Source organism: Ailuropoda melanoleuca, chromosome 18, assembly GCF_002007445.2.
Source record: "Ailuropoda melanoleuca isolate Jingjing chromosome 18, ASM200744v2, whole genome shotgun sequence".
Classification (NCBI taxonomy): domain Eukaryota; kingdom Metazoa; phylum Chordata; class Mammalia; order Carnivora; family Ursidae; genus Ailuropoda; species Ailuropoda melanoleuca.
This window is the reverse complement of record NC_048235.1, coordinates 28458608-28484991: the sequence shown is the minus strand read 5'-3', so window position 1 is coordinate 28484991 and position 26384 is coordinate 28458608. Positions and strand designations below refer to the sequence as shown.

Here is a 26384-nt window from a genome sequence, read left to right as displayed (position 1 = left end):
TTGACCTCATGGACACCCTGAACAGGATCCCTGAGTCATACTTTGAAAACCACTGTGTTACAATATTATTATCAGTTGCTGTATTTTTTTCTTTATACCATGTCTAGTTCCAGTGGCAGGTAAAGTCCAAGTAATATTTCAGATATCCCTAAAAGTTGAACTTGTAATACTTACATTAGCTCTGTGGTTGGGGTGTATGAAAGAATACTTTGAATTTCACAGCCATAGCTTCTTGGTTTGGAGATTTGCGAATGATCCTGCTTTGCCTGCTAATCGTGCATATAAAAAAATAGACACCTGAGGGCAGCATAATACACTTAAACTTATTTGATAGAGAAGACTACAAAACAAAAGCAGATCTACAGAACTGAAGTAATTACCAAATCTGTAGTCTGCTTTTGTCCCCCCACTTATTGTAACATGTTGGAGGAAGTGGAATTGTCATGTGGGAGGGTATGCCTGCTGTGTTTTAAAATCCCAAGATTTATGAGGCCAGATTTTAGCAATGGATCATGAAAGCTTTTAGTTTCTCTGAAAGCATGCTTTTCCGCAATGGTTCCAGGCTCTACATTATTAAAAATAAAAATTTTAGGATTATTTTGCCTAATTCTGCAACCTGTAGGTCAGAGTATATGCTGTGGTCTGTTTTCCTGATGAATACTTGAGAAAGCTGTCCTTGCTAGCAGCTGCCTCTTAGAACTGAGTTTAGGTTAGGTCTTGGCTGGAGCTTTGAAGAAGGTTTCATTCTTCCAGTTGTCAGGGAAGGCATACTCAAAGCAAAGACTTGGTCACTCTTGTGCTGAATTTTGGACAGTAGCTTGTATGGTTTCTAGGTGACTCTAAAGAAGGAATCTCTTCATCTTAACTTTGCCCCTTTGCTCTCATTGTTACCACTAAAGTTGGGAGCGGATTATCAACTGAGTGGGGGAAAGTGCCATAATTTTAACAGTAAGGCACAGAATACATCAGGGTGCCTAATCTATTTGTATGCTCACTCATGATGTTGTCCTCAATACAAATACCGCTTTCTTCCAGTTTTCTTTTAGTTCAGGGGTCAGCTGAACTGGGGTCAGCCTGGCTGGCTCATTGGTGGAGCATGCAACTCTTGATCTTGGGGTTGTGATTTTGAGGCCCACATTGGGTGTAGAGATGACTTAAAAATAAAATCTTAAAAAAAAAAATCAGGTGTCAGCAAAGCATGACCCGCAGGTAAAATCCAGCTGATGGCCTGTTTTTGTAAGTGAAGGTTTATGGAACACAGTCACACCCATTTCTTTACATCTTCACACTAAAATGAGTAAGTGTTGAGTAGTTGTAACAGGGACCTCATGACCTGTAAAGCCTAAAGTACTTGCTATCTGGTTCTTTTCACAAACTTACAGAACTTTTCTCTTCTACACCCGCTGCCCTTAGTCCATGAAACCTTCTACTCTCTCTCCCAAACATAGTAGAGTAAGGTTGAGGATGATCCTTTTACTTAACATTCTGAATGAGAACATGTTAAAAACATATGTGAATACAGGGGCGCCTGGGTGGCTCAGTCGTTAAGTGTCCGCCTTTGGCTCAGGGCATGATCCCCGCGTTCTGGGATCGAGCCCCACATCAGGCTCCTCTGCTGGGAGCCTGCTTCTTCCTCTCCCACTCCGCCTGCTTATGTTCCCTCTCTTGCTGGCTGTCTCTCTGTGTCACATAAATAAATAAAATCTTTAAAAAAAAATCTGAATTCAGTTTTTCAGAAATGATAAATTCATCAAANGTGATCCCCGCGTTCTGGGATCAAGCCCCACATCAGGCTCCTCTGCTGGGAGCCTGCCTCTTCCTCTCCCACTCCGCCTGCTTATGTTCCCTCTCTTGCTGGCTGTCTCTACCTCTGTCACATAAATAAATAAAATCTTTAAAAAAAAATCTGAATTCAGTTTTTCAGAAATGATAAATTCATCAAAGAATTTCTCTCTAAAAGGCATTTAATGTATCTTTAAAAGAAAACAAATGGAGAAAACAGCTCTTTCTTTTGTATTATAAGAGAACATATTTGAAAATGGCAATATAATCATTTTGGAGAAAAGCCTTAAATTTTTCTGGGGATATGAACGTCCAGTGTTGGGCTGGGTTTTTCATCTTTTTGCTTAATATTTTCTCTCATTAAGGATGGTGCCTTAATTGGTCAAATATTAAAAATTTGGGCCTGCCTGGGACTTTGGGATTTCAAATAAAATTCTTACTCTCTGTGGATTTTCCATTCTGTATGTTAAATTTTATATTTGATTAAAGATGCCTCTTGATTTAGTTAATGATCTAGAGATTCATATTCATTGAACAGCTCAGATTTGGTTAGAAATGTTGCATTGATTTCAAGAAACGATTTCTGTGACTCTCAATGCATCAGGAGTCTTTTTCATATCTCCATGCTTTATTCATTTCAGAATATAAAAAGGTACTACAAAATTAGGGCCTTGGCATGGAACTGGCCAGCATTTGTTTCACAGCAAGCCTACTTTTTTCCAAAGTTATGAATCAATTTGGGAAGAAAATAGAACCATGGCAGTGTGTGAGTTTCTCTGTGATAGCTATGAATGGTTGAGATACAATATCAGTGATTACAGTTAGCTTTGTTCGGTGGACAGTATTTGAATAATGGTATTTCAAAATAATTGATACAGTTTGGTATAACAAGAAGGAAAAATCCGGGTATTATATGAAGGAATGTTTCTCAGTGACACAGATTTCATTTCATTTTACTTTTACTCCATGATAAAAATGGTATAAAATCCTAGGGAGTGTTTAAACATTTATGTTAGTAAGGCACAAATGGACTATGGAGACCCTTTGCCTTTCCTCCTGTGCCTTGCCTAGAATTACTGGTGAGCCAGAGGAGGACAATAAATAGCAGATATAAATAGCCTCAACTAATCAGATATTCAGTAAGTTGTTGGACATCTTTGACTAATAGAAGGCCATGTATCTTGGTTATTTTCCTGCATTAGTCAGACAAATTGAGACACCAGGTATTGGGTCATTGTACTAATTCTTCCTTACTATGGAGGACCCAAAGTGTATGAATTGTTTTTGTTGGTTCAAATTTACATATCCATTTTCTCCCTGATTGCTATTTTCCTAATTGTTATTTCAAAATCTGTATGAGTCAAAATGGTATCTTTATACTAATGTAGGCTGTGAAAATATACAAAAAGCAATGCTAAATAAGCAAATAAATAAAATAAGTCCGAATTTAAAATGAAGTGTGATTTTATAAACCAAAATAATGCCAGGGACTTTACCATTGTTTTTAAATGTTATAAAACATAACAATTGTTAGGAGCACCTGGGTGGCGCAGTCGTTAAGCATCTGCCTTCAGCTCAGGGCGTGATCCCGATGTTCTGGGATCGAGCCCCACATCAGGCTCCTTTGCTTGGAGCCTGGTTTTTCCTCTCCCACTTCCCCTGCTTGTTCCCTCTCTCGCTGGCTGTCTCTCTCTGTCAAATAAATAAATAAAATCTTTAAAAAAAACATAACAATTGTTAATTAAATGATGAAAGTTTTATTTATACCATACAATAGGAATTCATGGTGTCCTCAATAATTTTTTTGACTTAGTGAACTTCAAACATATTGCTCATGAATCTTTCAAAAGAATTTTGAGCAAAAAATAGTATCCTTCTTCCACTTTAAAGATGTCCTCTAAATTTTTTCATTAAAAGTTTAATTAAAAGTTAATTTTTGACATGGACATTATTGACATTAAAAATACTCTTTCATTAGAGTCTAAAAGTTATACTGAGGGAGTAGTACTTCCACGTGACAGTAAGTACTTCTGAAAATCTGTTCCTCCAAAGAACAATGAGAACACTTGCAAAAAATGGTCAAAATCAATGTTTTCAGAACTCTGGAGATTAACAAAAGGCTTGCAACAATCTGAAGAGTGTTTATTGAAGAAAACAAAAAAAACAGCTGAATATTCATAAGAACAATAAGATTTTGTGGTTTTTTCATTTGCTCTGTTATTCCCCTCTCCTCAGCTCCACAGTAATCTTGAAAACCAATAGTCTCTCACAGTCATAGTAGCTGTGCAAACCAGAATCTTAGCATTCACTGGAATGGGCAGTTAGGAGCTCCCTCAGAAGCCCCATTCGCAGGGAACTGTCATTATTTGACTTGCCTGGCAGCCCCCCCGGGAAAATCCTCGCTTGCAGAGCTTGTTTTTCTTTGATCTGACTCTGTGCTCATTCGTAAAAACAGTCTTTTCCCCAGAGCATTTGACAGTTTTTCAATATTACTGCTGCATCTGGTGCTAATAGCAGTTGGGCAAACAAGAGGCTAACCAAAAAACTTAAAAGGAAAAGCTGGGAAATACGGCATACTGGTGAACTCTGACATATTCTTGGGAATCTATGTCCGCCTGCCTAGGAAAAACCTGAGAAGGTTCTAAGCTCTTACCTCTGACAACCCTTGAGATTCTGCATAAACAGAAAGTGAAGACTACGACAGACTTAAAAACTGTCTCCTGGAACATTGAAGGTATTTCTTAACATGCACGCAGAACCCGATGGCCAAGGCTGGGATACTTACTCATTCAAGGCATTTAAGGAAATCTCTATCCAGTAATAAGCTGGCTATCGAGCTAACTGAGACTTCAGGGCTCACATTCATCAAAGAATTAGTTCAGAAAAGCCACTAAACAAACAATACAGTAACAACAAACAGGTGGGGAAGGGAAGGGATCTGATTTACAGATTTGCCACATTATTTAAAATCTTTAGTTTTCAACAAATAATTATGAGGCTTGCAAAGAAATAGGAAAGTATGGGTCATACACAGTAAAAGAAAGCAGTTGATAGAAACTGTCCTCAAGGAAAGCCAGACATTGGACTTAAAATATTAGAAAAATGGATTAAAAATATTCAACTATGTGCTGTCTAGAAGAGGCACATTTTTGTTTCAGAGACAAATATGTTGAAAGTTAAGAATGAAAAAAAGTAGTACCATGTATACAGGAATTGAAAGAGAACTGAAATTTCTATGTTAATATAAACAAAATATACTTTAAGACCAGAATTACTGGAGACAAAGACATTTTAAAATGATGAAAGGATCAAGGCACCAAGAGGATACAACAATTCTAAGTGTAGGAACTTAATAATATAGCCCTGTAGGGGCACCTGGGTGGCTCGCTCAATTAAGCTTCTGCCTCTGGCTCAGGTCATGATCCCAGGGTTCTGGGACTGAGACCTGCAGTGGGCTCCCTGCTCAGTGGGGAGTCTGCTTCTCCCTCTGCCTGCTGCTCCCCCTGCTCGTGCTCGCTCTTTCTCTCTCTGTCTGACTAATAAATAAATAAAATCTTTAATAATAATAATAATATAGCCCTGTAATAAATGGATAAACAACTGACAAGTGGAAGGTAGATAATACACTGAAAATCAGAGCACAAAAATATATAAAGCAAATACAGAATTAAAAGGAGCAATAAACAGCAGTACAGTAATAGTTGGGGCCTTTAATACGCACTATCACCAATGATTAGATCACTTAGAGAATCAATAAGGAAGCAGTGGATTTGAACAATAGTATAGGCCTGATGGACCTAGGAGACATATACATTCTGGTGTACGTTCCATCCAACAGCAGTAGAATACATATTATTTTAAAACACATGGTGCATTATCTAGGATAAATCACATTAGGCTGCAAAACAAGTCTCAGAAACAGAAGATGATAAAAATTATATCAAGTACCTTTTCTGACCACAAAGGTCAGAAAATAAAAATAGAAATCAAAAACAGGAGGGAAGATAGAAAATTCACAAATATATAGAAATTAACAACCAGTGGATCAAAGAAGAAATCAAAAGAAATGAAAAAGTATCTTGAGACAATTAAAAATGGAAACACAATATACTAAAACTTATGAGATGCAACATAAACAGTTCTAACAGGAAACTATAGCTATAAGCACATATGCCAAGAAAAAAAAAAAATCTCAAACAACCTAACCTTAGACCTCAGGGAACTAAAAGAAGCTAAGCCCAATGTTTGCAAAAGAGAGGAAATAATAAAGATAAAAGCAGAAATAAATGGAATAGAAAATAGGAAAGCAGTAGAAAAGATGAACAAAACTGAGTTGGGTCTTTGAAACGATACTGACATTGACAAACTTTTAGGTAGACTAACCAAAAGTAAAAGGGAAGACTCCTAAATAAATAAAATTACAAATGAAAGAGGAGACCTTACAAAACACGCCACAGAAATAAAAAGTATTATGAGAAACTATTAGCAATTATACTCCAACTTATTGGACAACCTGGAATAAATGGATAAATTTCTAGAAACATATAGTCCTCCAAGGAAATAAAAAACCTGAACAGACTAATAAGAGTACGGAGATTGATTCAGTATCAAAAACCTCCTAACAAAGATAAGCCCAGCACCAGATGGTTTCACTAGTGAATTCAAACATAAAGAAGGATTAATGCCAGTCCTTATCAGACTCTTCCAAAAAATCCAATAGGAGGAGGGAACACTTCCAAGCTCATTTACAAGAACAGCATTACCTCGATACAAAAGCCAGATAAGGTCAGTATAAGAAAAGAAAATTACAGGCCTCTGATGAAGACATGAAAAAATTCCTGAAATACTAGCAAACCACATTTAAGAACACATTAAAGGAACATACACTGTGACCAAGTGGGATTTGTTCCTAGGAGGCAAGGATGTTTCATCATACACAGATCAATAAATGTGATACATTGCATTCATAGAATGAAAGATAAAAATTACATAATCATCTTAATAGATGCAGAAAAAGCATTTAACAAAACTTAATATCCTTTCATGAAAAAAACTCTTAATATGTATGGGATGGAAATATATATACCTCAACAAAGGCCATACCACTGCTAACATCATACTCTGAGGTGAAATGATGAAAATTTTTCCTTTAAGAATGAGGCAAGTGTTTCCATTCTCCTATGCATATTCAACTTAGTAGTGCAAATCCTAGCCATAGCAATCAAACAAGGAAAAGAAATTAAAAGAATCCAAATGGGAAAGGAGTAAAATCATCTATTGGCAAATGACATCCTTAAAATACACACACAAAAATTTTAGAACTAATGAAAGAACTCAGTAAAGATTGAAGATAGAAAGTTAGTATGCAAAAAATCATTTGGGTTTGTATACACTAATGACAGAGTATCTGAAAAAGAAATAAAACAATCCCAGTCACAATGTTTTCAAAAGCAATGAAATACTTAGGAATAAAAGGAGGTGAAAGATCTGTACACTGAAAACTAGAAGACATTGATGAAAGAAATTGAATGGAAATTGACCTGGAAAGATGTCCCATATTCATGACTGGAATAATTAATATTGTTAAGATGTCCATAGTACCCAAAATCATTTATAGGTCCTATGCAATCCCTATTCAAATTTCAATGGCAATTTTTACACAAAAGGAAAAACAACCCTAAAATCTGTATGGAACCACAGAAAACCCCAAGGAGCCAAAGCAATTTTGAGAAAGAAGAACAAAGCCAGATATATCACATTTCTGGATTTCAAAGTATACTACAAAGTTAGAGTAATTAAAACTGCATGGCACTGGCATAAAAATAGACACATAAACCAATGGAACAGAATTGAGACCCCAGAAATGAACTCACATATATACAATCGATAGACACACACACACACACACCCCCTACACTGAGCACAGAGCCCAGCACGGGGCTCAATCTTGCAACCCTGAGATCATGACTTGAGCTGAAATCAAGAATTGGACATTTAATTACTGAGCCACCCAGTGCCCCACAATCAACTAATATTTGACAGGGGAGCCAAGAATACTCTATGGGTAATGATTATCTCTGCAATAAATGGTATTGGGAAAACTAGTTATCCACATGCCAAAGAATGAAACTGGACCCCTATCTTACACCATTCACAAAATTAACTCAGAGTGGATTAAAGACTTATATGTAAGGTCTAAAACCATAAAATCCTGGAAGAAAACATTGGAAAAAAGCTGCTTGGCATTGATTTCGGAAATGATTTTTTTAATCTGACACCAAAGCAAAAGCAACAGAAGCAAAAATAGGTAAGTGGGACTACATCAGACTAAAAAGTTTGCACAGCAAAGGAAACCACCAACAAAATGAAAAGATGGCCTATGAAATGAGAGGAAATTTGTATATCATATATCTGATAGAGTAATATCCAAAAAATATAAGGAACTCCTACAATAACAAGAAAAAAATTAAAATTGGGAAAGGAACTTAAATTTTCCGAGGAAGATCTGTACAAATGTTCAATAGGCACATGAAAAGATGCTCACCATCACTTACCATCAGGAAATGCAGATCAAAACCACAGAGATATTACCTCACAGCTGTTAAAATGGCTATTATCACAAAGACAAGAGGTAACAAGTGCTGGTGAAGATTTGTAGAAAAGAGAACTCTTTTGCATTGTTGGTCGGAATGTAAGTTGGTGCCTCTTGTCACTTCTGTGTACCTTATTGAAGATTTTAGAGTAATTAGGCAAGGGAAATAAGTATCAAGATTAGAAAGGAATAAGTAAAATTAACTCTGTTTGCAGAAGACTTGATCTTGTATATAAAAAATCTTAAGGAATCTCCAAAAAAAAAAAACCTTAAAAATCTCAAAAACAAGTTCAGCAAGGCTGCATAATAAAAGTTGACTGTACTAAGATAGATTATATATCTATATATCAGTAATGAATAATATGAAAATGAAATTCATTTCATTTACAGTAGCAGCAGAAATACTAAGATACTTAAGAATAAACTTAAATTAAGATTACTATATTGATGTTGAAAACTATAAAACGTTGTTCAAAGAAATCTGTTGGAAAGTTATCCCATGGTCATCCCATTGGGATTGGAACACAACGTTCAAGTGGCATACTCTCCAAAATGAGTCAGTAGTCACTCAATGTCAAAAACCCAATTGGCCTTCTTTTTAGCAGGGTTGGGGGTGGGGGGGTGGTCAATCTTGAAATTCATGTAGAAATACCAAAAAAATTTAGAGCACAGAAATAACTTGGAGGACTTGTACTTTCTGATTCCAAAACTTACTACAAAGCCTTGCTAAAAGAAATTAAAGAAGACACAAATAAGTGGGAAGACTTCCCATGTTCATGGATTGGAAGACAATATTGTTAAGATGTCCATACCACCCAAAGTGATCTGTAGATTCAATACAGTTTGTTTCAAAATCCCAATGGCATATTTTGCAGAAATAGAAAAAAAAATCCTAAAATTCATATGGATTCTCAAGGTACCGTGGATAGCCCAAACAACTTTGGAAAAAAATGGAGGACCCACACTTCCTGATTCCACAATATAGTGTAAGGCGATAATAATCATAAGAGTGTGATACTGACATAAAGACAGGCAAATAGATCAATGGATTGGAATACACAGTGCAAAGATTGACCCTTGCATATTTGGTCTAATGATCATCAACAAGGATGCCAAGACCACTCAATGGGAAAGGACAGTCAGTCTCTTCAAATGGTGTTGGGAATAAAGAATATCCAAGGCAGAAAAATGAAGTTGGGCCTTTATACCATATAAAAAATTAACTCAAAATGGATTAACAATCTAAATACAAGACCTAAAACTATAAAACTCCTAGAAGAAAACATGAGTTTGGACCTAGCAATGATTTCTTGACTATGATACCCATGCACAGGCAACAAAAGCAAAAATAGACAAACAGGGTTACATCAAAGTTAACTTTTATGCATGTAAGAACTGCCAATGGAATGGGAGAAAATATTTGCAAATTATATATATGGTGAGGAGTTAATATCCTGTGTATGTACCAAAACTCTATAATAAAAAATCAAGCATGAAGGTTAAAACACAAAAGGAGTAAAATTAACTAAAATGACAATTAGTTAATGGAAACATAAAAGGATGTAAAATGTGTCATCAAAAATATGAAATGTGTGGATGAGGAAAGTAAAAAGGTAAAACTTTGGAAGTGTTTAAAATTAAGTCTCTAACAGCATTATCTACAGTCGCCAAATTATGGGAGACAGCACAAGTATCCATCTGCTGATGAATTGATAAAAAAGAATGAAATCTTGCCATTTACAATAGGAATGGATAGAACTAGAGACTATTACACTATGCAAAATAAGTCAGGAAAGACAAATACCATTTGATTTCACTCATGTGTATAATTGAAAAACAAAGCCAGCAAAAGGGAAAAAAAGAAAGAGAGAAACGAAGAAACAGACTCTTAACTATAGAGAAGAAACTGATGGTTCCCAGAGGGAAAGTGGGGAGGGGGTGCATGGGTAAAATAGATGATGGGAATTAAGGAGTACACTTGCTGTTGTATGGAAGTGTTGAATCACTATATTGTATACCTGAAACTAATAGTACACTGTATGTTAACTAGCTGGAATTTAAATAAAAACTTTAAAAAAATAAAATTTGCTATCAACTTAAAACAGGCTGCTGTTTACATAAGCTATTTTACATGAACCTCACAGTAACCACGAAGAAAAAAAAAAACAGGGTAAATAAACAAAAATGAGAAATGAATCTAAACAAAACTTGAAAGAAAGCCATCCAGTCACAAGGGAAGAGAAAAGGAGAAGAAAGGAACAGAGAACTACAAAACAGCCAGAAAACAATGAACAAGATGGCAATAAGTATATGCTTATCAATAGTAACTTTAAATGTAAATGGACTAAATTTACCAGTCAGAAGACATGGAGTGGCTGAATGGGTAAGGAAACAAGAGTCATCTAGATGTTGCCTATAGGAGACTCACTCCAAAAGTAAGGACACATAGAAAGTGAGGGGATGGAAAAAGATAGTCTATGGAAATGGATGTGAAATTAAAGTTGGAGTACGTATATTCATATCAGACAGAGTAGACTTTAAAAGACAGTAATATAAGTAGGTATACTTATGTCAGACAGAGTAGACTTTAAAAGACTGTAATATAAACAGAGAAGGGCATTGCACAGTCTTAAAGGGGTCGATACAATAGGAAGATATAACACTTATATATGCCCTCAACATAGGAGCACCAAGATCTATAAAGCAAATATTACCAGACCAAGAGGGAGAAACTGAAAGCAGTGCAATAATAGTAATGTTTCATAAATGGACAGACCGTTCAGACAAAAGATCAAGATGGAAACATCAGGCTTAAATGACACATTAGACCAGATGGATTTAATAACTATACACAGAACATTCCATCCAAAAGCAGCAGAATACACAAACTTCTCAAGTGCACATGGAACATTCTCCAAGGATAGATCATATGTTGAATCACAAAACAAGTCTCAGTAAATTCAAGAAAACTGAAATCATATCAGACATTTTTTCCAATCATAATGGTATGAAACTAGAAATTAATTACAAGAAGAAAATGAGTAAAAAACTCACAAAAGCTTGGAGATTAAACAGTAAGGTACTGAACAACCAGGAGTCATTAAATGAATCAAAAAGAGAAAAAAGTACCTAGAGACACATAAACAGAAATATGACGTATGATATTTATGGGATGCAGCAATCTCAAATCTATGACACATAATAAAAATGGTTCTAAGAAGGAAGTTCACAGCAATATAGACCTACCCCAAGAAACAAGAAAAATCTCAAATAAACGATCTAACTTTACACCTAAGAGAACTAGAGAAAGAAGAGCAAAGCCCAACATTGGTAGAAGGAAGAAAATACAGAGAGGAAATAAGTGAAATAGAGACTAAAAAGACAATAGAAAAAGAATCCAGTGAAATTCAGAACTGGTTCTCTGAAAATATAAACAAAATCAATAAACTCTGAAGCTTGACTAACCAAGCAAAAAGGGGACTCAAATAAAATAAGAAATGAAAGGGAAGTTACAACTGATGTCACAGAAATACAAAGGATCATAAGAGACTACAATGAACAATTACATGCCAACAAGATGGACAACCTAGAAGAAATGGACAAATTCCACAAAATATACAATCTTCCAAGACTGAAAATGAAGAAATATAAATTTTATGATTTTACCAGTAAGGAGATTAAAACAGTAATCAGAAATCTCTCGACAGGTGAAATTTCAGGATCAGATGGCTTCATTGGCAAATTCTATCAAATATTCAAAGAAGATTTAATATTCTTCTCAAATTTTTCCAGAAAATTGGAGAGGAGGGAACCTTTTCCAATACATTTTATGAAGCCAGCATTATCCTGATACCAAACCCAGAGAGGGACACCACAAAAAAGGGAAAATTATAGGCCAATATCCTTGATGAACATAGAAGCAAAAATCCTCAACAAAGTATTAGTAAACTGATCCAGTAATATGTTAAAAAGATCATACACCATGATCAAGTGGCATTTATTTTAGGGATGCAAGGATGGTTCAACATATGCAAATCTGGGGTGCCTGGGTGGCTCAGTCATTAAGCGTCTGCCTTCGGCTCAGGGTGTGATCCCAGAGTCCTGGGATCGAGCCCCACATCGGGCTCCTCCGCTGGGAGCCTGCTTCTTCCTCTCCCACTCCCCCTGCCTGTGTTCCCTTTCTCGCTGGCTGTCTCTCTCTGTCAAATAAATAAATAAACTCTTCAAAAAAAATCTGCAAATGAATGTGATCTGTAAACAAAATGTATGGTAAAAATCATGTGACATCTCAAGAGACAACAGAAAAAGCATTTGATAAAATTCAGCATTCATTTGTGAGAAAAACTTAACAAAATGGGTATAGATGGAACATAACCTAAAATAATAAAGGCCATATATCACAATCCCAGAGCTAGCATCATACTCAACAGTAAGGAGCTGAAAGCTTTTCCTCTAAGAATAGGAACAAGACACGGTTGCCCACTCCTACCACTTTAATTCAACATAGTATGAGAAGTCCTAGGTGCAGCAGTTAGACAAGAAAAAGAAGTAAAAGACATCCAAATCAGAAAGGCAGAAGTAGAACTATTTTCACAGATGACATGCTACTACATATAGAAAACCCTAAAGAATCCACCAAAATCTGATCAGTTGGAACTGATAAATGAATTAAGTAAAGTTGCAAGATACAATATTCAGAAATCCATGGTATTTCTATATGCTAATAACAAAACATCAGAAAGATAAAACAATCCCATTTATAATTGCAAACATTACAAAGAATAATATACCCAGAAATGAATTAAACTACAAAGGTGAAAGACCTATACCCTGAAAACTATAAGACAGTGATAAAATAAATTTGAAGATGATATAAATAAATGGAAAGATATACCATGTTCAGGGATTGAAAGAATTACTATTGTTAAAATGTCCATACTACTCAAAATAATCTTACAGATTCAATTCAATACCAAACAAAATCCTAATGGCATACCTCACAGAACTAGAACAAGTAATTGTAAAATTTGTATGTAACTGCAAAAGATTCCAAAGAGCCAAAGTGATCCTGAGGAAGAACAAAGTTGGAGGTGTCTTGCTCCCTGACTTCAAACTGTAATACCAAGCTATAATAATCAAAACATATGTTACTGGTATAAAAATAGACACACAGACCAGTGGAACGAAATTGAGAGCCCTCAAATAAATCGACACATATATGGACAGTTAAACTACAAAAAAGGAACCAAAAACATACAATGGAGAAAAGATAGTCTCTTCAATAAAGAGTACTGGGAAAACTGGACAGCCACATGCAAGATAATGAAACTATACCCACTATCTTATACCATACACAAAAATTAACTCAAAATGGATAAAAGACCTGAGTGTAAGACCTGAAACCATGAAATTCCTAGAAGAAAACATAGACAAGGAAACTCCTGGACATTAGTCCTCATGATGTCTTTTTGGACCTGACTCCCAAGATGGGAAACAAAAACAAAAATAAACAAAAATGGGACTGTGTGAAACTAAAAAGCTTCTGCAAAAGAAAACCACCGTCAGAACATAAAGGCAACCTACTGAATGCAAGAATATTTTTGCAAACCATATATCTGATAAGGGGTTAATATCCTAGATATATATGTATGTATGTATTCTATATATATGTATATATGTATATTCCATATATATATGGAACTCCTATAACTCAACAAAACCCAAATAACCTCATTAAAAAATGCACAGAGGATCTGAATAGACATTTTCCCAGAAAAGACATATGGATGGCCAAATGGCACATGAGAAGATGCTCAGCATCACTCATTTTTAGGGAAATGCAAACCAAAACCACAGTGAGATATCACCTCATACCTGTTAGAATGGCTGTTATCAAAAAGACAAGAAATAAGTGTCAGGTAGGTTGTGGCAGAAAGGGAACCCTCACACACTGTTGGGATTGTAAATTGGCATACCCACAATGGAAAACGTTATGGAGGTTCCTCAAGAAATTAGGAATAGAATTACCATATGACTTAGCTATTATACTTCTGTGTATTTTTTTTGAATAATATAAAAACATTAAAAAAGATGCATGGATCCCTATGTTCATAACCCAGATATGGAAACAGGCTAAATCTCCATCAATAGACGAATGGAAAAAGAAGATGTGGTATATATGTATGTATGTGTGTGTATGTACAATGGAATATTAGCCATAACAAGAATGAAATCTTGCCATTTGAGACAACTTGGATGGACCTTGAATGTATTATCCTAAGCAAAATAAGTCAGAAGGAGAAAGACAAATACTGTGTTATTTCCCTCATATATGGAAAGTTAGAAAATGAATGAACAAACAAAACAAAAGAAACTCATAGATACAGAAAACAGAGTAGTGGTTACCAGAGTGTAAGGGGATTGGGGAGTGGGTGAAATAGGTAAAGGAAGTCAGCTGTATGGTGGTGGGTGGTAACTGGACTTGTGGTGGTGAACATTTGGTAGTGTATGCAGATGTCAAGTTAACAAAGCTGTGCACTTGAAACATACATATATGTAATATACACACATACATTTATACATACATATATGTACATACATATATATACATAGAAGAAAGTACTCTGATTCCGCTTACATAAAATATCTAATGCAGTAAAATTCAGAGAAATAGAAAGTAAAATGATTGTTACCAGAGGCTCAGGGGAGGGGTAAAGGGGAGTCATTTTTTAATGGGGATAGAGTTTAAGATTTGCAAGATGCAGAAGTTCTGAAAGTCTGTTTTATAACCATGTGAATGTACTTAACACTACTGAACTGTACACTTAGGGTGGTAAATTTTTTTTTTTTAATTTATTTATTTATTTGACAGAGATAGAGACAGCCAGTGAGAGAGGGAACACAAGCAGGGGGAGTGGGAGAGGAAGAAGCAGGCTCCCAGCAGAGGAGCCTGATGTGGGGCTCGATCCCATAACGCCGGGATCACGCCCTGAGCCGAAGGCAGACGCTTAACCGCTGTGCCACCCAGGCGCCCCTAGGGTGGTAAATTTTTGCGATGTATTTTTTAGCCATAGTAAAGTATAAAAGCAAAAACAACTTACTACAAAGCTACAAGAATCAAGAGAGTGTAATACTGGCATCCAGTCATAAGTCTAGGTCAGTACAATAGAATTGAGAATTTATAAGTAAATCCTTATATTTATTGTCAGTTGATTTTCAACAAGATTATTCAGTGGGAGAAAGAACAGCCTTTTCAACTAATGGTGCTGAGAAAGTCACATGGAAAAGAATGAACTTGGATTTGTTTTACCTACCCTGTACAAAAATTATTGCAATATAGATCAAATACCTCTAAATATAAGTAAGAGCTGACAGCGTAACATTTTTAGAAAACATAGGAATAAATCTTTCTGACCTTGGATTAGGCAATAATTTGTTAATTTGACAATAAAAACACAAGCAGCAAAAGAAAAAAAATACATATATTGGATTTCATCAAGATCAAAACTTTCTGTGCTTCAGACACCACCATCAAGGAAAGATAACCCACAGAAGAGGAGAAAACATTTTCAAAGTATATATCTGATAAGGAGTTTTGAATCCAAAATATATAAATAACTCCTACAACTCAACAATAAAAGACAAATGACTCAATAAGAAAAAGGCAAACGGTTTGAGTAGGCATTTCTTCAAAGAATAGATACAAATGGCCAATATCTGCATGAAAGGGTGCTGAACATCATTAGTCACTAGGGAATTGCAAATCAGAACCGCAAGATGGCAATTCATATCTACTAGAAATGGCTAAAATAAAAAAGACAGATAAATGTTGGTAAGGATGTGGAGAAATTAAAACTCACACTTCTAGTGGGGATGTAAACTGGTGTGGTCTGTTTGGAAAAAATTCTGACAGTTCCTCAAATGATTAAACATAGAGTTACCGTACGACCTAGCAATCCCACTCCTGAGTTATATATATGGGAGGAATGAAAACATATGTCTACACAAAAACTTTAAACAAATATTTATAGCAACATTATTCATAATAACCAAAATGTGGGAACAGTCCAAGAAGCCATCAACTTCTGAATGGAAAATTTGGTATATTCATACAATGAAATGTTATTTTGCAACAAAATACTGATACATACTAAAATATGGAGGTACCTTGAAAAGAATATGGTAGGTGAAAGAAGCCAGTCAAAAAAGGCCACATTTTATATGATTCCATTTATGTGAAATGTTCCTGCACAGGCAAATCCATATAGATAAAAAGGAGATTAGTGGTTGCCAGGAGATGGATATTGGGAATAGGAGGAGAGACATGGGAACTGACTGCTAATGGATACAGGGTGTCTTTTGGGGTGATGAAAATGTTCTGAATTTAGATAGTGGTGATGGCTGCAGAACTCTTATCAATATATTAAGAATTGCTGAATTATAGGGACACCTGGGTGACTCAGTCGGTTGAATGATGGGCCCTTGATTTCAGCTCAGATCATAATCTCAAGATCATGAGATCGAGCCCCCAGTTGGGTTCTGTGCTCAGCACAGGGTCTGCTTGTCTCTTTCCTTCCCCCTTTGTCCCTCCCCCTGCTCGCCCTTGCTCTCTCTCAAGTAAATAAACAAGCAAATCAGAATTACTGAATTGTGTAATTCAAAAGGATGGATGTTATATGGATTATATTTCAATAAACCTGGTATTTTTTTATAATTTTTATTTTGTTATATTAGTCACCATACAGTACATCCCCAGTTATTGATGCAATGTTCCATGATTCATTATTTGCGTATAACACCCAGTGCTCCACGCAATATGTACCCTCCTTAATACCCATCACTGGCCTATCCCAATCCCCCACTCCCTCCCCTCTGAAGCCCTCAGTTTGTTTCCCAGAGTCCACAGTCTCTCATGGTTCATTCCCCCTTCTGTTTACCCCACCTTCATTCTTCCCTTCCTTCTCCTACCAATCTTCCTGTTTCTTATGTTCCATAAATGAGTGAAACCATATGATAATTGTCTTTCTCTGCTTGACTTATTTCACTGAGCATAATCTTCTCCAGTCCCATCCATGTTGCTGCATCAGAAAGAACAATTTCACGTACCATAATCTCCTCCAGTGCCGTCCATGTTGCTGCAAATGTTGTGTAATCATTCTTTCTTTCTTTTTTTTTTTATAATTAATTTTATTTTATTATATTATGTTAATCACCATACAGTACATCCCCTGATTCTGATGTAAAGTTTGATGCTTCATTAGTTGCGTATAACACCCAGTGCACCATGCAATACGTGAAATAGGTCAAACAGAGAAAGACAATTATAATATGGTTTCACTCATTTATGGAACATAAGAAATAGGAAGATCGGTAGGAGAAGGAAGAGAAGAATGAAGGGGGGTAAAGAGAAGGGGGAATGAACCATGAGAGATTGTGGACTCTGGGAAACAAACTGAGGGCTTCAGAGGGGAGGGGGGTGGGGGAATGGGATAGACTGGTGATGGGTAGTAAGAAGGGCACATATTGCATGGTGCACTGGGTGTTATATGCAAATAATGAATCATGGAACATCGCATCAAAAACTGGGGATGTACTGTATGGTGACTATTATAACAAAATAAAAATTAAAAAAAAAGAAAAAAGAAAGAACAATTTCAATAAACCTGGTATTTGTAAAAAGTTAGAGTGAGCGGACACTCCATCATATTAAAAAATCGACTTTTTATTTCACTTTTTTTCCTCCAAATAGTCAAAATTGTTTAATTTTCCATAGTTTTTTTCATATAATATGTTTTTATACTTGGGAGTCTTTTATTGATTATTATTTGAAACTTATTTGTAACAAAATATCTCATGACTGTAATACTACAAATGTTTAAATATAAATCATTCTTCAAGAAATTTTTGTTATGAACAATACAAAATTGATTTTAAAAAGATAATGTTACAAATATTTGAATTTACCAGATCACATTTTAAAGAAAATTTTGGTTTATGACTGATAGTTAAATCATGTCCTCTTTTGATTTTGAGAATTGGAAACTGACTTGGAAAAGAATTTGTTATGTCGTCATTATTCATTCATTTTCTCAGGTCCTCAGAACATAACCAGAAAGACCTTGTCAAGTCATTATCAAAATGACTATTGAATATACTTGTTACTTTTTACCTTGAGGCACCTTTTGTTCTTTTTTATTGTTGTGTTCAGTTAGCCAACGTATAGTACATGTACCTTTTTTGATCTGGTACACTTGATAAGGATTGGGAAGGCTGAGATACTGTGTTTTTCAATATAATGTTGTCAAACAGTATTTTTTATTAAAGATTCTGTGCTTTAAATAAATTTTCATCAGAACTTAGGGCTGCAAATTTAACTTACTTAAAGTAATTGGCAAAGCCAGTTCTCATTGTTACAACATTCATGCAGGCTTTCATGTAAAATCTGCCGTGTTTGCTGATGGAAGAGGTGAGGTTTTTAACAAAAGCTATTTAGCACTTTCACTATAATTAATTAGATAGGATGGGTTGGATGATTTGTTTCATGTTATAAAGTAGAAGAACGGTTGTGAGAGGGGGAGTGGGAAGCGATTACTTTTAAGACACATAGGTGTGTATGTTCCCGGGCAGATCTGTGTTTTCAAAGTTAAGGTTTTATATACATACTCTCCTAAAATTATCCATGGCTTTGCATCCCTTTTAAAGTCTTAATATTTTTCCTCAACTTGAAGACTAATGTTCTATCCTACTCTTAGTCTCTTCTGAAAAGTAGCCTCACAGAACATGCATTTTATTTGTATGCATAATATGTACAAGGATATATTAATATGTTGGTACACTTCATGTTCCCTTGGACCACATTTTGCCAGCGATCCCATGCTGGTGAGTGTGTGTTCCACATCCCTCTCCTGCACTCATGACGGATTGCTGTGTGTGTTCAGATTGAGCTTCTAAATCTTTCATCACTGGCAGTTCTTACTAGTTGACTGAAGCTGGCATAGAGCTTTATTAGTTTTCTCAGTCTAACTTATTTGTATCTTCTCTTTTTTTTATTAGTTTAGATTTTCTACTTTTTTCATTTTGTTTATTAATGTGATTTTTTTTGGTTAAACTTATTCTTAAATCAGCTTGGAAGTGTGTTTGGAGACAATTTTCCATGGGTCTCTTGTATTTCTGTACATTTTGTGAACAGAAGTTTTGGTTGCCTTTGTTCTGGTGTATTTTTTCAAAATTGTTTCTATAGTGAGCAGCTTTGGAAAATACAGTGACTTCAGAGCAATGGATAGTTATGCTTGCTTATAGCCTTGGATGAGAAGAGCTGGTTTCTTCCTTTAGAGCAAAAGCAATAGGCATGCTTACTGTCCATTACAAATATTCAGATTCCCAAATCTTGGGGCTCCTTTCCTGTATCACAACCCACTGCGTGTGCATGTCAGCTGGCCCTGTTCAGGTTCTGTGAGAATTGGGACTCAGGAAACTGGAGCAAGAAAATGCTGATATTTTGGCTACTCCTATTGTTGTAAAAAAAAATTCCTGTGCCTCCAACTCAGGAATCTTGCTTTATCTGCCAACATGTGAGATTGTGGTAGACTAGTTTGTTAGCTTGAAAGTGGGCTAAAATCTCAGCTCCGTCACAGTTCTTGACAATATGTAGGAAATAAAAATAAATAAGCAAATAAATAGCTATCAGAGTTCAGCTCAGAAATGTCATTTTATCCATGTTTTTCCATTAAAAACTACCTTTTATGTATATAAATGTAGCATAGATATCTCAGATGTTTTCTTAGGTTAAAATAAAGATTTGGCATAATTTTGCTATTTATATTTAACGACTGTTTTGAAAGCATAATAAGCCATCTGTTTCTCATGCATATAAGTTTGTATCATATGTGTGTAGATATATGCACATATAGGAGCATGTGTATTCATATTTTGAAAAGCCAAATCAATCTTGCTTTGCTTAATCACAGTTTTAAGAATTCCATGTATGTCATTATGATGTATTATTTGCCTCTATTCCAGAATATTGGAAAGAAGATGACCTGCCAAGAGTTCATTGCAAACCTCCAAGGGGTAAATGAGGGTGGTGATTTCTCCAAGGATCTACTGAAAGTAAGTATTGAAATATTGGTTTTAAAAATATGTTTATATTTACCTTTTCTGCTTATTTTCAAATCTGAAATAAACAGGCCAAGGATCACTTAAGTATTTTGTTTTTTGCTTTTGGTTTTGTTGGTGATATTTCTATTGGGCCTCATCCTTGTTGTGTCAGACCGCAAATACCCTTCAATGAATAAATGCTAAAAGTTCACATTGTAATCAATAATACTGAAATAATAAGTAGATTTGGAATAACTGGTGATTCAGATAACGGGAAGTTTTTGTTTTATTTGTGAGCATACTGTCAGAACTTCGGAAAGATCACAAAGGTGTATTCGCTATGGAAACAAAGAAGCATTTGCATACTGTTATGGAAGCTGTATTCAGTCCCTAGTTGCAGAGCCACTTAGGTTGTCTCTGGAAATCTGAGTAATTGTAGAATGTTTGAATTATTTGTAGCTGGCTTCATTATTGGTGACTATCAGCGTGTTTTTCTGTATCAGATTGTTTTCAAGGAGACAACAAAATCAGCTTTAGAATTCATAACATTCTACAGCAGTATAAATGAGATATGCATTTGTTTAAATACAAAATAGTGATTGATAATGGATGTGAATATTTTAGAAATTCAGGATGAGATGTGTATGTTGATAATGTGATTTTTACAGATTTCTATTTGATTCTAGTCTTCTTTTTTAAAACTTTGTACATATACGTAGATTTCTTTGGCAGTTCCTTTGAATTTGCTAAGGGCAACACGTATGAATCATGGTACGATCTGGAAATGTACCAGTTGAGAAGAAGTCCTTTATTATGTTTTATGTATCTTTTAAACCGTATAAAATATATACAGTAGAGTTCTAGATTTTGAAAGACATATATACTATGGAAAGTGAAAGAAGGCATAATAATGTAATATTTATGAGATTCTCTTACTGACTTGAATTGCAGCTCATTAAAAAATTACATTACGGAAAAAGCAGGAAGAAAAGTAGCTTCAGGTTACTATAGAAGGTATTTTTTAAGTTGTTTCTTTATAGGACAAATGCTGCCTGCCATTGGTGGAACTACAGTTCCGAATGGGAAATAAAAGGTGTTGGATAATAAGTATTTTCTCTACATCCGTTGAAGATGTACTGTAGACACGTTAACAAGTCTTTTTTCAGTTTAGTGGTTTTAACATGGAAAATAATGCAGTCTTTCTAGGAGAAGAATTGGTAAGGCTTTTATCAAGTCACGTCAGAAGTGGAAATTGTCAGGAAGAGTATTCATAGTGAAGCTTTTAGCTTTTATTGGTAGGCATGACTGTGGATGAATTATTGGGCAGAATTAGAGCATGTGTGATGAGCTGTCTGAAACCAAATGTAGTTAACATACAGTCCAGTGGCTGTCGTTCACCTTGGGTAAACATATGTTCTTTGGTTTACTCTGCCAAGAATTTTCTGGATGATTTGTTACAGCCGTACCATTGAGATCATGTTTATAAACCTCAGGGGGGGGAAATATTTATTATACTCTTTTACTTTCTGTAGGAAGATGACAGTGAAATGACACTGAAAGTAACAGTGGCATTTAGCATGGAAATTGTCAGGTAAAATACGGATTTCCTTTTATAGCAAAAACCCCAGCCACTCACCCACCTAAGATGGGAGTTTTCCATTTCAGTAAGAATCTAGGTTTTACTGCAGATTTCATCAAGAAAAGGTTTTCTTCAAACCATTTTTGTTTCATGCTCCTTTCCATGTAGCTATTCTTTTTTCCTTCCTGCTCTTCCTCCCTTACTTCCTCTATTTATCTCTGTTTTTTCCTTCCTCTTATGCTCTTCTTTTGTCCCTCTTCTTTCTCCTCTTTCTTCTCTCTCTCTCAAACTCTCTCCCTCACTCTCTTTCTCAATGGCTGTCTCTTGATTCTCTTCAGAGATAAATTACTGGGTGGAATGTTAATTTGTACTTTTCTGGAAAATGATTATACATTTGACACACAGACAGATAAACACGAAACATTTGGTATTACGTTGCAGGTCTAGTAACCTAACCCCCTTCTGTCTTCTTCCACCCTCTCTCCAGCTTGAAAATTATAGGCACATACAACATTCAGTTTAATTTATGAGGTAAGATGCTTAGAGTTACATGGATTGAATTGAGGCTTTTATGGCTACATACTGATCTTACTACTTTTAGATTTCTTTGGCTCAAGAATAGCATTTGGATCTATATCTGTTCAGATTTCTTTGGACCAGCAGTAAGATTTCACCTTGTTCAATGTGTTTGGGTAGTAGGGAATATTTATTGATGGCCCATTGTGCATTCACTGGGTATCGTGGACTTGGAGAACATGCTGGAACTAAATGGGCCCCTATCATCACGAACTACTGAGAAAGATGGGTGGTTCTTTTTCCCTTAAAATGAACAGTTATTCCATATTAAAATTAAAATATAAACTGATTCTGCTTGTTCTCAACAGAAATGGTTATCAAAAAAGATAAACCGTAATGTATTTAAATGTGTGAAAAACGAGAAATTTATTTCAAGCCTTTAATTCAGAGACTTCGATTAATATTTTGCTTTAATTTTGCCTTAGACTACATGAAAGGGATAGATGATAAATTGAGCCCTTTTTATAATTTACAGTTCCACTGCACTGTCCCTTTTGACCTGATGACCTAACAGATAAATGAGTGCTTTGTGCAAATAAGAATGTTTCTCCCACAAGTTGCATTGAGTATAAATTCTAGATACCTATAATATAAAGTAGAATTAGTTGGCTACCAAAGGACAACCAGTGATAGAATATTATTTAGGTTCTTTAAAGTTGAAGTCTGGCTGGGAGGATATGATGTTTGAGAGAGGCCTTTGAAGTATAGATACCATTTTACTAGTAGACTTATTTTGGTTTTTAGTTAGATTATTATTCTATTTCATTTCCCACCACCTTCCCCACCCATAAACATTAATGTTCTCTTTCATAAGTACCTTTCCCTATTATTTCACCAAATCAGGACAGCAATTGCTTTAACAAAATACACCAAACCATCTGGCATGTTTCATGGCTGTATAGGGACTGCCCATCCCAGCACTTGGATGTGGTTTGTGCTTAAGCATCCTTGTGGGACAATATGGAAAAGAAAGAGAAAGGGATGTCCTGCGTTTGGTACTGATAGACTTAATAAGATATTCCTAAGATTTTATAACAAGTAATAAAACTCAAGTACATGAATAGAGGGGGATGAGAATGTAAAACATGGGTCAACTCCTGGTTGGAGGCTGAACTTTCTGAGAGACACTATAGTGTGGTGATTATGATTATGGACTTGGGAGCTATACTGATTGGGTTCTAATCCCAGCTCCCCTCTCTTAGTAGCTGAGGGATTAAAAAAAAATTCACTGAAACTTTGTCTCTTGATTTCCGCGTCTGTGAAATGGGAGATCTTATTAGTACCCACTTCGTCAGTTGTTTTAATAATTGAATGAGTTATCCTATAAAGCCTTTAGAGTCCTAGCATGTAATAAATACTGTAAGTGTTAGCTATTGTAACTTTATATTTTTAATATTATTTATTCTTTACCTCGTTTGAAATGGATTGGGAAGGGCCTCCATCCCTTCCTGCAGGGTTTGTGTCTAAGGCGTTTTTGTAAGTACAAAGGCCAAGTGGGATTAGCTTTAATTCACAAGACCTCTATTGCCCATCCTTCTTTAGCCTAACCGTGCACATTCTCTTGCTCTTTCAAAGGGACCATCTGTGGCCTTGAGCTTGAGCATTTCCTCCTTTTGTGGTAAGATTTTTAACCCTCATCATTTATGGGTTCCTTCTTTTCCAAAGACTGTTGATTCCAAAGAATGGCCATCAAATTTTCCACAAGAAGCATTTGTTCCATAAAGTCTGTGGTAACGTCGTGGAGGCACTGAAAATGACCTTGGTTAGCCCTGTTTCTCCTGCCTTTTTACCTTGTTAACAACAGGTATTTCTCATGGACCCTCTTATGTTTGGTTTGGATCTTTGAAACTGCAAGATTGGAGACCCTGTGCCTTCTTACCCAGAACTGTTTGGAGAAGAGATAAGACAGCAGGTGGACATCTAACAACATTTCTTTTTTCCCTGTGATTTTGAGCCACTTCAAATAATTCACTTCTCCATTAACATCCCAGGATTATTTTGGGATCTTCAAAGAGGACAAGAACTAATTTGCTTCCTCAAAGGTTCTTCATGATTCCAGGGCCAGTTTAAGTTTGGTCTTAAACTGTTCTGTAAGTTTTATTTCTTCTGAGTTTCCTGTGAATCTCTATTCTTGGTTTTAACAGAAATGCCACATTTTTATCTTCAGTCCATTCTGTGTTCTATTTCTAAGGCGGGTGGTTGATAATCTTCATTTCTCATTACATACGGGGCGAAACACAGGAACTTTGGGTGATGACCACCAGTTATTTAAATATTTAGAGGGGAAGTAGCCATTTCAAAACATATTTACATAAAAGCAGGGAAGAAACAATGGGAAATAAGGCAAAAGGCACCAATGAGAAGTGTCATAGAAACGTGGGGTAGAAGGTTAGTTATTGGCTGCATAATAATTGCATTTTGGGGAGATCCAGACTGAAGATTTTGACAATGAAACATGAAACCCTGGTGGTTTTCTATCTCAGCTTTCTTATTGCCACCTACCATTTGATACTCAAATAACATTCTTAATATTTTTATCCTTGTCGTAGTTAGGTCTTTAAATTTCTTTTTTTCTTGAGCAGCAATTGAATTCAATAGGTGCCCATGGGAATTAGTCTCTAAGAATTTTTATATCATCTTGGGGCGCCTGGGTGGCTCAGTCGTTAAGCATCTGTCTTTGGCTCAGGTCAGGATCCCAGGATCCTGGGATTGAGCCCCGCATTGGGCTCCCTGCTCAGCGGAAAGCCTACATCTCCCTCTCCACTCCCCCTGCTTGTGTTCTCTCTCTTCCTGTCTCTCTGTCAAATGAATAATACCTTAAAAAGAAAAAAAAAGAATTTTTATATCATCTTGATGAGGGTAGAAACAGCAAAACACCCAAGTCTTTCAAAATGGTTCTAATATAAGTAAAAAACAAAACTGAATACAATTTGCAGAGTGTTTTGAAACCTATCTCCTTTTAAATCTGCTTAAATACACAAATAGCTTTAATAATAGCTCTAGTTACAAGGCAGTGTCACTGGAAATCATTACAAAGCAAGGTAAATAAATCTTGCTTGGGCTAGTCAGTAACATGCCATTCTTTCAGGCTATTGCTTATAATGAGATGTTTGACTTTAGAATATTCTTCCGAAATTTATTTTTTTGGGTGGAAATTATCTGCACCTATTTCCTTTACTTGGGGATTTATTAACGTTGAAATTAACTTGCAGTCCCTTGAGGAGAGACGAAAAGTTTTCACTCTCTCAGGTGTTAGTGGTGAAGAGAGAGGTAGTTAATGGTGAAGAGAGAGAGAAATAGAGAGTGTGTGTGTGTGTGCGCATGTGTGCGTGTCTGTGTGTGTAGATTGTGGGGTGGGGGGGTGGCAGTTAAATTGACAAAATATAAATTAGTATGCCTGGCTTAGTGGAATTCTTATGTATCATTCCATTAATGGAACAGTAAATAACGTAGTGAATTAAATTGTTACATATCGTGTTGGTCAGAATCCCAAAAAAAGTTCTTATTCAGATGTGCTTGTTATTCCTTAGCTTTCACAAAAGACAGGTGAGGTTCTTTCATAAGAAGTTTCTAAGAACATAGACTACCTATATCCAATCCTTAACATACATATTTGGCTGAAAGCATTGTATTTTATTCTAAATGCATTTTTCTCATTTGGTATTATTATGGAAAAATAATTTGTGAAAATGATGGAGAAATTAGCTGGAATGTTAGTGTTTAAACAGAGTCAAAAGGTCAGCAAAGAAAAATACAATA

At 35.6% G+C, this 26384-nt stretch overlaps 1 protein-coding gene across 10 annotated transcripts in view; it reads left to right on the top strand.

Moving 5' to 3' along the window:
• Nucleotides 1-26384, top strand: part of PSD3 (pleckstrin and Sec7 domain containing 3) — a 744476-nt gene that overhangs the window by 391726 nt on the left and 326366 nt on the right. For all 10 annotated transcript variants that reach the window (XM_034647652.1, XM_034647649.1, XM_034647651.1 and 7 more), the window contains one exon: nucleotides 20393-20482. In XM_034647652.1, the coding sequence (XP_034503543.1) occupies nucleotides 20393-20482 (90 nt within the window). The remainder of the gene's footprint in view (nucleotides 1-20392; nucleotides 20483-26384) is intronic.